This window comes from Dendrobates tinctorius, unplaced genomic scaffold (assembly GCF_039654945.1).
Source record: "Dendrobates tinctorius isolate UK_male_01 unplaced genomic scaffold, ASM3965494v1 ptg000396l, whole genome shotgun sequence".
NCBI lineage: Eukaryota > Metazoa > Chordata > Amphibia > Anura > Dendrobatidae > Dendrobates > Dendrobates tinctorius.
Window position 1 is genome coordinate 2,298,653 of NW_027362062.1, and position 12,273 is coordinate 2,310,925.

Sequence of the window (12,273 nt, forward strand, 5' to 3'; positions counted from 1 at the left end):
TGGCTCTTCCAACCAGCGCTGTCATTCTAGCGCTATCTGATTGGTCGGTTTCACTCACTTTCACCACGCCTTCTTTAAAAGGCGACGTTCTGGATAGTAGGCGACAATTACGCTGCCGTACCACGCCGCTTTAAGGTGTCAGAAAGGGCAGTGGCTGTCAGACCAGTGTCCTAGACGGGTCGTCTGCGTGTTGCGCACAGACCGTAGAGACCCGAGAGCTGCCGAGATGGGATCCAACCAGAGGAAAGTCTATGTGGTGGGCGTAGGAATGACCAAGGTCTGGCACTGAGATCGTGCTTGTGTTCTGTGTGTGGTGTCATCTGCCTGGTTTGGGGAGCGTTCACACCTGCGATTGTTGTCACGTTTGTTTTTACAGATTAGGATGCTGTTATGTCTTATGTGACTTCATGACTTTAAAAAAAAAAAGTTTGCAAAAACTTTGAAACAGGAAAGCGAAAGAGACAAAGACCGATCCACCCCGATCAGTCGATCACAGATTTTGTAATTCTGGTGCAGAATTGAGCAATGCTTAATGACAGAACCCAACAAACCCGACGGCGGCGCGGAGCATCAGGTGCTGCTGACAATTTGTACTTTTATTACTGAGCAAACACAGCGCTGATTGTGTACACAGTGTAATATCTCCTGCACTGTGCCGGCACGCAGCGGAAAATCTGCCTTTTTCTATGGGGAACGTTCCCTATAGGGCCTGTTCACAAGCGGCAGAAAACTCCGAAACAACTTAGTGCAGGCAAAATCCGTACAGCGTGAATTCACCGTCGGTTCCCTGCAGGTTCGTACGCTGCAGATTGTCACTGCGACTCTCAACCGCTGCGATGCGGATGTTATGTGGATGTGTCGCAGAAACCCTGCGATCAGCGGCAGGAAATTTGCCCCAGTAACAATATGATAATGCGTAGAAAAATTAGATTTGTTTGGGGTTTTTATTTTCACTGAAATCCACATTTTGGATTTTGCTGCAGATTTCACTCTTTACATTGCAATATCCGTGGTGGAAAAAGGCGTTTCCATGCTGATTTTTTTATGCAATGTATACATTAAATTTATTAATGCCTTATTTGCTGTTGATTTTCTGCATGTGTCCTACGTGGCAAAGTGGCAAAAAAAAAAAAAAAAGCCAGTGGAGCCGCACAATTCAAGATTGTTTTGGCACGTAACTTTGCAAAACAGTCATCTGTTGCTCTTTGACCGGTGCCTGTGATGGCGTCGTGATAGAAGTGTGTGATACGCACTCGTTAATCAGTACGAGCCTAATATAGATCTGTGATGGGGAAGGTCAAGGAACAGTTTACATATAAAGTTAATTAATTTTTGATTGCGCTAATTATCTAGCACTGATCCTGAGTTATCGCCGGTCCAGGGCTGAAATCTCCCAGCATTTTCTTGCTGGTTCCTGCTCTTGGAAATCTCCTGGTGCCATAAAGTAATCCCATATAGAACTGATTGTCCTACAGCATTATAGAAGATCTGGGGTATTGGGGGGTGGGGGGGTCAGGAAAGTTGTTCAGTGTTTCCAATAGAAATGTGACTAACTCTGGAACTAAGGGACCAAGTCCGATCCCTGATAACAAGCCCATAGCATCAGCCCTCCCACCAAACTGTACAGCGGGCACAATGCAGTCAGGGGGTAATGTTCTCTTACATCAGACACCAGATAGAGAAGTGCAATCCGTCACTGCACAGAACACATTTTCTCCACTTTACACCACTCCATCCGACGCTAGGCATTGTGCTTGGTGATGTAAGGCTGTAGCAGCTGCTCAGCCATGAAGCTCCATATGGAGGTGCAGTGTTTGTGCAGATATTATACCAGAGGAAGTCTGGACTCTGCAGTTATGGGGTCAGCAGAGTATTGGTGACTTTTCTGCCCTCTTCTCCTTAGCTCTCGGCCCCCTGTTCTGTAACATTACAGGGTCTCCACTTCGTGGCTGAGTTGCTGCGGTTTCTTCCACTTCTCAATAATATCACTCACAGGTGATGAGGGAAGCTTTAGGAGGTAGAAATGTCATGAACGGACTTGTTGCCCCGGTGGCTCCTATTACAGGACCGCGCTGGTATGCCATGGTGACCCCCTATTTCCACCTTTTGGTTCCCCTATTCCTCGTGCTCTGTGTAATGTCTCTGTTCTTGTCGTGCAGAAAGTAATTTTTTTTACTGTTTTTAGTTCCTGAAGCCACGAGATGCAATTGACTACCCAGATATGGCCAAGGAGGCAGGTGGGTGTAAAGCGCCATGTTTTATAATGCCACGAGCCCCATCTTGTATGTTTTGCCTTCTGCTTCTCGGAGGAGGACTCGTCTGAAAGTCGAGAAGGACAGGATGCTATATTATCCCTGTGTTTCACATACGCAGGTGACCCTTCTCCATCCAGGCTCTGATTTTGTAGGCATCTGTACACTTTTTAATCTTCTGCATCTAGGACAGGCTGTGAAAATCCAAGTAATCTGGTTGACCTTTTACTGAGAATCCAATAACATTTTTGGCAAAGGCCGGCGCCCCCGGTACCTTCCTCTCTGTGGCCATCTCCTCCTTTATCTCCTCAATGATCATTTTCTTCTTCTTCATTACAGGACAGAAGGCTCTGGCTGATGCGGGAATTGCATACTCCTTGGTGGAGCAGGCGTGTGTGGGCTACGTCTATGGTACGCCGTAATGTATTTTACCACCGGTTCAGCTCTGCTACATCTGAAGGCTAAATGCAGAAATGTGTCGGTCGGGAGAGGATTCTTAGATTTCTGTAATGGCATGAGAAATAAAAGTACAGAAATGTCAAAGTCTTAGGCTATGTGCACACGCTGCGGTTCCGCTGTGGTTTTGGCCCTGCGGAACCGCAGCAGTTCTGCAGACATGGAACTTTACCATGTTAGCCTATGGGTTTTCAAAACTGCAGTGCTCACGCTGCGGTTTTTTCCACGCGGTTTTGCTGCGGGTTTTTTTCCGCAGCATGTCAATTATTTCTGCGGATTCTGCTGCGGTTTCACACCTTTAACATAGTAGAGGTGTGAAACGGCAGGGCAAAACCGCAGGCCAAACTGCAGCAAAACCGCAGATCACTTTACCTGCGGTTTTACCTGCGGTTCCGCGGGAAAAAACCCGCAGGTGAATCTGCAGTGTGTGCACATAGCCTCACACCATAGGGACATGTATAGGTTATGGAAGGAGGGTCTTACTAGGGTGCCCTCATTATTATCCAGAGGGAAAAATTGCCAGAAAGAGCGTGCCCTCTTCTGAAGGACCCTCCGTGACGATTACCGTATATATTACATCTTCATAGATCGGCAGTTCTACAATCTTACTGTGATATTAAATTTTGTGTATTTAATTTACTCCAGTTTCCAAATTAATAAAATATTAATCCAATTCGTGAATGTCGAAACGGAGGGGAAAAAAATGAAATGGTAAATTAACTTTTTTTTTTTTTTTTTCTTTTTTTCTTTCTGTTACTTCACTATCAGCTGAAAAATAATTAAAAAAAAAAAAAGTTACGGCTTTCAGATGGCGGCAAACGAAGTCACATTTTTTATTTATTATTTTATTTTTTTTAGTTGGTTTAAAAAAAAAAAAAAAAAAAACAACTTGGTGAATTTGGTATTTACCTGAACTATAACCCGGTTATTTTAAAATTAAGCGAATCTGGTTTAAAAAAAGAAACGGTGGAATGTCCGTGTTTCAATATATTGTATATTGATGACCTGGTGTCAGTCCAAACTACAACTTGTCCCATTATCCTCCCCCCAAAAAATAAAACCATAATAATAATAATAATAATGTCTTCATATGGTTATGTTGATGAAAAGTTCTGTCTTTTGGAAAACTGCAAGAAATAAGGAAAATCGCCTTGTCCTTAAAAGTTAAAGAGCATGGCCAGTGTGCCTAACAGACAGTAGGTGGGAAATCTTGTCTGGATGATGGCGGGGTCTTCTCCAAAAAGGTGGTCAGGTACCAGGGTATCAGTTTTTAAAATGTGGTTGTTTTTTTTTGTTTTTTTTTCAGGTGATTCAACAAGTGGCCAGCGGGCGATCTATCACAGCCTGGGGCTCACAGGGATCCCCATCATCAATGTCAACAATAACTGTTCCACAGGCTCCACAGCGCTCTTCATGGCCAGACAGATCGTCCAGGGAGGTGAGCGATGGATACGGCTTATATATTGCTGTGACAGATCCACATCGCTGCACAATATGTAATCGGTGATGGCGTCTGTCTCATAGGGAGCAGAGATATGTAAAATAAATGTGGCTCACTTGGTGTCCAGACACTTTTAAAGGGGACTGTTGGCACATATTACATATGGGAGCAGTGGTATGGCTGTGTAGGCGCTTGTTCCCCAATTAAAGTGATACCTTATTTGTAAAGATCCGATGTGGCAGTCATGAGAAATCTACTCTAGAAACCATATGCAAATCAGGCTGGAGGTGCACTGGGGGCGTGTCAGTGCACTTAGATTTCATCTTCCAAGTGCGTTGACACGCCTCCTATACCTTTCTTACCTATATTAGACATAAAGGAGGGCCTCATACACATTCTGTTCATATTTTCATGTATTGTTACACCTAGACTCAAAGGCTATGCACTTTTGAGGGTTATATACCAAGGAAATGTACTCTAGACCACGGAATAGTCTATGGATGAGCAATACAATACCGATAAGTGGATGTGCACACATGGAGTCAAATTTCTGCATCTCTTGGCAGGAAAAACACAGAGAATTGACATGCAGCAGTTATTTTCCGCACCAAATTTTGCAAGTCAGAAATACTCAATGTGTGCATGACACTTCAGGTGTTTCTCATTCACTGTTATGCCGCGCTCACCAGGAGGCGGGGCTTCGGCCCCGACGTCACTCCCTCCGGTACGGCGGTCCCTCAGGGGTCCCCGTCGGGTGCGCACGCGCAACTCTCGTCCTCGGGTCTCCTCCTCCATGCCACGTTTGCGCTTGCGCGCTCCTGTCAGTGCTGTATAGAGCTCGGTCCTCTCTATGGTATTGGAGGACCTGACCCGGAACCACTAGTGGTCATGTGCTTTCTGGCTAGGTCCTGACCCGGAACCAGTAGTAGTCATGTGCTATATCAGACGACCTCCCCCTAGGGGAGGTGCCTGATTATTGTTGTGCTTCCTGGCTGGGTCAGCTGTGTCCCAGCCTGGCTGTGCGCTGTTCTCAGGTCCTCTGCTCTGTCTGCTATTCTGTGGTGCTCCTAGCACTTGCTCTGAACCCTTGTTGCTTCATGCTCAGTTGTGCCTCCTGGCACATCCTCTCGTATCCTGTCCCTTGTTTCTTGCTCCGCCGTGCCTCCTGGCATTCACTCTATTCCTGTGTTCTGTTACTCGCTACACGCCTTATGTGCCCACGTGTACCCGTCTAGCACTACCCTGTACTCAGCGCACTCCCGTGTACTCTCCTGTGTTCCCTAGTATCCTGCACCCTCCAGTCACACAGTCTCGTATCTCCTGTGAGCCGGCCGCCTGGTGCCAGCAGTCGTGGTATCGTATCCCCTGGGGCTTGCTCCTGACACTCCCTGTATAGGGGGTGGTCCTCACTAGGCTAGCTCGCCCTGGGAGGGTTGGTGCCGCGAGGGTCCACAGTATAATCAGGCCATGGACCCCGCTGGTACTGCGGCTTCCGTCCAAAAGGAGCTGACGTTCCTCCGGGAAAACCAGATTAGGATTATGGCATTTCTCAAGTCCATGGAGTCCGGTTTATCTGCCTCTCAGTCCTCTGAGCCTGGGAATGCTGCCCAGTTGGCTAGTCTCCAGCAGGAACTTGCGCAGCAACGCGACTCCCAGGCTCAGATTCTCAACTATATAGCGTCGGTAGATAATCGTCTCCTTTCCATACAATCTGCCCAGGCCATGCTTTCACACTCGCTTCCGCGCCTATGCAAGCCACCCCGGTATAGTGGTGACCCTGTGTTGTGTTGCGGATTCTTGAACCAGTGTCGTTTGCATTTTAAGTTTTTGCCGCAGCATTACCCCACCGATCGTGCTAAAATAGCATTTATTGTTTCTCACTTAGAGGATAAGGCGCTTGCGTGGGTGAATCCCCTTTGGGAGCGTGATGACCCGCTCGTCGCTCAGCTTTCCATCTTTTTGGACACTTTCCGTAAGGTGTTCGACGAGCCGGGTCGCCTTGCTTCCACCACCGAGTCCCTCTTTAATCTTCGTCAAGGTTCTCTATCGGTTGGACAATACGCGATATGTTTTCGCACTTTGTCCTCTGAGCTAGGTTGGAATAATGATGCCCTCGTAGGGGCCTTTTGGCGTGGTCTGTCCGGTCGGATCAAAGACGAACTGGCGGGCCGAGATACCCCTACCAATTTGGAGGATCTTATCTCTCTCGCGACACGCATTGATTTGCGCTTCCAGGAGCGCACCCGCGAGTCAGCCAGAGAGAGAGGGTCCTCTCGCCTCTCTTCGTCCACTCGCAGTTTTTCTCATCCGTTACCCGAGTTATCTGCGGCAGATCCGGTACCTGAGTCTATGCAGGTGGATCGCCTCCAGATAGCTCAACGGCGTCGTGTGAAAAGGCAGGCACAAGGGCTCTGTTTCTATTGTGGGGATGCCTCCCACTTTCTACGCTCATGTCCCAAGAGACCGGGGAAGTCTCTCCGCCTGGGACTGTTAAGTGAGGTCTCCCCAAGTGTATGTGATTACTCTCTACCCCTGACCGTGCCTGTCTCCCTGAATTTTGGTTTCGAGACTTTTACTGTGAAAGCTATTGTGGACTCTGGTGCAGTGGGTAACTTTATTAGTCTCGAGGCAGTTAAGAAGTTTCGCATCCCTGTCAGATCCCTGGAGTCTCCTAGGTCAGTAGTTCCGGTCGACGATAAGCCCTTGCAGGACACCGTTAACCAGGTCACTGAGGAAGTTGAGTTGCAGATTGGCACATGTCATCGGGAGCGGATCTCCTTCTACGTATTGCCGACTTCGCCTCATACCCTTCTTCTTGGCCTTCCTTGGTTACGTATTCATGGGCCGACCCTGTACTGGCAATCTGGTGATATACTCCGTTGGAGACCGTCCTGTCAAAAGAGTTGCCTGCTGTTCATTCATCCGAAGAACCCTGCTTGCTCGTCTTCGACGGTTATAGGTCCGCCGTCCACCATCCCGTCTGTGACTCGTGACATTGTCGAGAAGGAGGCTGAGAGTCAGTCTCCACATCCGTCAAGCATCCCGTCTGTGACTTGTGACATTGTCGAGAAGGAGGCTGAGAGTCAGTCTCCACATCCGTCAAGCATCCCGTCTGTGACTTGTGACATTGTCGAGAAGGAGGCTGAGAGTCAGTCTCCACATCCTTCAAGCAACCGGTCTGTGACTTGTGACATTATCAACAGGGGGGCTGAGAGTCAGTCTCCACCTCCGTCAAGTGACCGTCCCAAGGTAATTACCGTGGCTTCCGTCAAGTTGACGCCCCAGCGTCCAGGGGAGACCTTTTGTGTCTAAAGGTAACCGTAAAGGTGTGTTATCCTGGGGACATTCTTCTCCGGCTGCCGGTCATGTTGGTGCCAAGAGGACACTCTCCCGTTTATCCCACGATTACTGGTGGCCGTCTATTGCTCAGGACGTCAAAGACTTCGTGGCTGCTTGCCCATCGTGTGCCAAGAAGAGACTTCCCAAGCAACCATCCTCCGACAGCTCGCCTCCTAAGGATGAATTGACTTCCAATGACTGCACCACCACTTCGGCCTCCAAGCATGTCTGTGTGCCTCTGCCGGTTCGACCTGTCTCGGGGATACCTGCCTCCGACTCTCTGTCCGTGGAGTTCTCCAGGGTATGGCAGGAGACCGAATTTTCTCGTATTGAGACTCTGGATCTCATTGGTCCTCATGCAGTTAGGAAGTGTCTGGATCCCGCTCCTAGTGTCAAGGTGCTATTTTCCAGTTCTAGAGAGAGGGGGCTTAAAGGAGGGGGTACTGTTATGCCGCGCTCACCAGGAGGCGGGGCTTCGGCCCCGACGTCACTCCCTCCGGTACGGCGGTCCCTCAGGGGTCCCCGTCGGGTGCGCACGCGCAACTCTCGTCCCCGGGTCTCCTCCTCCATGCCACGTTTGCGCTTGCGCGCTCCTGTCAGTGCTGTATAGGGCTCGGTCCTCTCTATGGTATTGGAGGACCTGACCCGGAACCTCTAGTGGTCATGTGCTTTCTGGCTAGTTCCTGACCCGGAACCAGTAGTAGTCATGTGCTATATCAGACGACCTCCCCCTAGGGGAGGTGCCTGATTACTGTTGTGCTTCCTGGCTGGGTCAGCTGTGTCCCAGCCTGGCTGTGCGCTGTTCTCAGGTCCTCTGCTCTGTCTGCTATTCTGTGGTGCTCCTAGCACTTGCTCTGAACCCTTGTTGCTTCATGCTCAGTTGTGCCTCCTGGCACATCCTCTCGTATCCTGTCCCTTGTTTCTTGCTCCGCCGTGCCTCCTGGCATTCACTCTATTCCTGTGTTCTGTTACTTGCTACACGCCTTATGTGCCCACGTGTACCCGTCTAGCACTACCCTGTACTCAGCGCACTCCCGTGTACTCTCCTTCCCTAGTATCCTGCACCCTCCAGTCACACAGTCTCGTATCTCCTGTGAGCCGGCCGCCTGGTGCCAGCAGTCGTGGTATCGTATCCCCTGGGGCTTGCTCCTGACACTCCCTGTATAGGGGGTGGTCCTCACTAGGCTAGCTCGCCCTGGGAGGGTTGGTGCCGCGACCCAGAGGGTCCACTCCAGGAGTCGCTAACACTCTAACATTCACTTTGTTGCTTCAGCTTTTGCGTCAGGCTTTGTCACAAATCTATGCATAAAAAACACGACAAACACACCAAGTCTACAATGTGTGCACATAACCTAAATTTTTGGAGACTTTTTTTGAGGGTTATATACTAAGGAAATGTACTCCATAGACTATTACGTGGTCTGGATGAACAATATAATAACAATAACATTTTGAAAAACATTTTTGGAGGGTTATGAAACAGCTAACTGTACCAAAGAACACATATTACTGTATGGATTAGAAATGTAACCCAGAAAAATGTAAAACTTTTTTTTCTAATGTTAATTACCACAAAAATGTGACAGCACGTTATACTGTATGGATGAGTAATCTAATCCTGAAATATTTTTCTACACTTTTTGTAAGTTTTACATACCACCATAATACAACAATAACAGTGTTAAACTGTATGGATAATTGAATCCATAACATTTTGAACAAAATTATTTTGAAAGTGTAGTTGATGTACTTGTACAGTCATAAAGGCTTGCAGTAACTTGAAAAGCCAGACAGAAAATACAGCTAGGATCATCCATAGACCCCTGAAAGGCAACAACTGGCGGGCCTCATTAAAATATTGAATATTACAAACACTTTGTGCTGCTGTCATCTGGTGGTGTGGAAAAGAGTAGGCTAATCCAAGCTTTGTTCAGTTTTATAAGAGTGAGTCTGTCTGCATTCTCTGACAGACTAAGGCGCTGGTCTATTATGTCCCCAAAAGTGGCACTAAAAATCCGCTCAGACAAAATGCTAGCGGCAGCGCAGCACAAGACCCCCAAGGCATAGAGGGACAGTTTATGCCAGGTGTCGAGCTTTGAGACCCAATAGTTGAGTCGCAGCGGAATTAGGGAGTACACTGGTTTGGTCAGCCTGGTATTGCTTGACCATCTTTAAAAACTTTTCCCTCCTTGTCAAAAATACCCAGTCAGCAGGCCCTGGAGGCTGGGATGGTGTCATGAAATTGGCCCAAGCCTTTGACAGTGTACCCCTGCCTCTGTTGTGTGTCTCCCTCACCCTTCCTTTTTGGTGGAGCAAGAAACTTGCCCCCTGTCACTAGCGTTGTATGCTAGGAATTTTTTCATCATATTTTTCACAATAGCCTTCTGGAATAGCACCATTTTAGAAGACCTCTCCACCTCGGGAAGAAGAGATGCAAAGTTCTATTTGTAGCGTGGGTCTAGCAGGGTGAACAACCAGTACTTTTTTTTTTTTTGCCAAGAAGAATGTAATGTGAGGGTCACTGGAAAGGCAGCAATACATAAAGTTGGCCATATGTGCCAACCTCCATACAGCCAACACTTCCCTGTCTCCACCATGATGACAACTCTCCATCTCCTCCTCCACTCCCTCTCTTCCTCCTCATTCCCATCATCGCCGCTCACCATCTTTGTGGAGTCCTCGAAGTCTTGGAGAACGACACATATGTCAGACATTCATGCCCTCTCTTCACTTATGTGTGGAGGCTGACCAGAGTACTGACGGGTGTGTTGGAGCTGATACTCAACCACTGGCCACTTCTGCGCACAAAGTCTTGCCAACATGTGCAGTGTAGAGTTTGTTGAACTGGCAATTGCATGCGCTGCCGCAGTAGTGCCAGAGTGGCGACAACTGTAGCCGACATGGAAATGGGCGCTGTCGCCGGTGTCCCTTGACCAGAAGCTCTGGGAAATCTGGGTATGTTTTCCAAAACTGCTGAACTACCAAATTGAGCACATGTGCCAAGTATGGTAGATGTGTGAGCTTGCCAAGCTCCACAGCCACCATCAGGCTATACCAATTATCACACACGGCCATGCCTGGTTGAAGGTTCAGCGGCAAAAACCACAGATCTGTGTAGTCTGTTATTCCTTTAAGTAACTCCTGCTGTGGTGTGTGGTTTGTCTCCTAGACAAATGAACTTCAGCAGAGTCTGTTGTCTCTTCGCTGAGGCAGTGCTGAATAAACAGGGGAAAAAGATTTACAGACACACAATGTAATAAAATATAATATATAGTAATGATACTAATATATGGACATATAAAATAAAAAAGTGTGATTAAACCAATCTCCCAAAGAAAGGATGGCAGACCATCCGGTATAAATGGAAAAAAAATTTTTACTCAAAGGTGGATGGAGGGTCCCGCAGGATCACCCATGCCAGTAAGTGCATGGGTGATGTTTCTGGACGCGTGCTGGTACAAGGCTCTTCGCTGTCTCGGATGATTTAGCGAATCCTGCTTTGAGCAGGGGGTTGGACCATATGGCCCAGGAGGTCCCTTCCAACTCTACGATTCTATGAAGGCGGGGAAGCCACACCAGGAGAAAAAATGGCGGCTGGGGACTGAGTACCAATGGATGGCTGCTGCCATGAGTCAGTAAAAATCCTTCCTGTCTACCAGCCTAAATGGCAACATTTTCCACAGCAAAGCAGCCTGGAAATGTGCCCATTTAGCAGGGTGTGTGGCTGGGAACTTTCTTTTTCGTTCCAAGGCCTGGGGCATGGATTGGGTTGGGGCCAGGATTTTGAAGTCCCTGGTCATGGGAAGTCAGAATGTGCAATGATAGGTGCAGGGCATTTGGGCCAGTGCTTTCGAAAGGAGATTGGGAAGCACCTAGCACAGCGGAAGAGGCAGTGGTGTGACCTGATGGCAACAATCATGTACCCAGGCGTTCAGCGCACCGAGTCAGGTGCTTAGATGACGTGCCTCATCATGCTGGTGGTGGGTAGGCTCTTAGTGGTCAGGCCCCTGCTGATTTTGGCATGGCACAGGTTGCAAATGGCAATTTTGTTTGTGTCAGAACTCTCTTTAAAAAAATTCCCAGAATGGGGAACACCTAACTCTTTGACAGAGAAATTCAGGAGTGTCGATGATCTGCGGAATAGTTGCCCACCTTCTCCCTCTGGTCATCCCATTGCCTCTTCCTGTCTGTTTGGATGCTGCAGATCCTTCCACCCCCTCAGCACTGCTGGTCTCTCTCTGCATGCCAGCTTACCCTGTTAGGTTGGTGACTTCATCATCCACCAACTTGTCTTCCACCACGCATCCTCCTGACTTCGTGACTTAACAACAACAAGACTTGGCGGCAGCTCATCATTATCTTCTTCCTCCTTGTCCCAAATTTGCTGTTTTCCACCATTTCCTCCTGTCCCTCTTGAAGCATGCAGGTTGAGAGGCCACAGTCAAGAAATTTTTGTGGTAAACGGCATGGTGGGAGCAAGGAGGATCAGGGTGAGGAATAAGTGATCCAGACTGTAGGCTGGTGAGACTGGACTGTGTGGTGCTGCCAAACCTACTGGAAGCATTATCTGCTATCCAACCGACCACCATTTCGCACTGCTCTGGCTTCAGAAGTGGTGTACCGTGCCTCCCAGAAAAGTGTGACAGGAACCTATGTGTCACGGATGAGTGTGTTTCTGTTTTTTTTTTTTTTTTTTTTTTTTTTTTTTTTTTTTATTGAAAGATTCCACAAAATAAGATAACAAACATATGACAGTGCAGTGCAAAGTCAGAATAATCCATATAA

At 48.1% G+C, this 12,273-nt stretch overlaps 1 protein-coding gene across 1 annotated transcript in view; it reads left to right on the plus strand.

The window, feature by feature from the left end:
- Nucleotides 1–102: 102 nt before the first annotated feature.
- The window catches only part of LOC141076260 (sterol carrier protein 2-like), a 44,408-nt gene continuing 32,237 nt past the window's right edge, over nt 103–12,273 (plus strand). The window contains exons 1-4 of the mRNA XM_073563634.1: nt 103–277; nt 2,186–2,237; nt 2,592–2,663; nt 4,015–4,146. Coding sequence (XP_073419735.1) covers nt 227–277; nt 2,186–2,237; nt 2,592–2,663; nt 4,015–4,146 — 307 coding nt within the window. The 5' untranslated portion in view covers nt 103–226. The remainder of the gene's footprint in view (nt 278–2,185; nt 2,238–2,591; nt 2,664–4,014; nt 4,147–12,273) is intronic.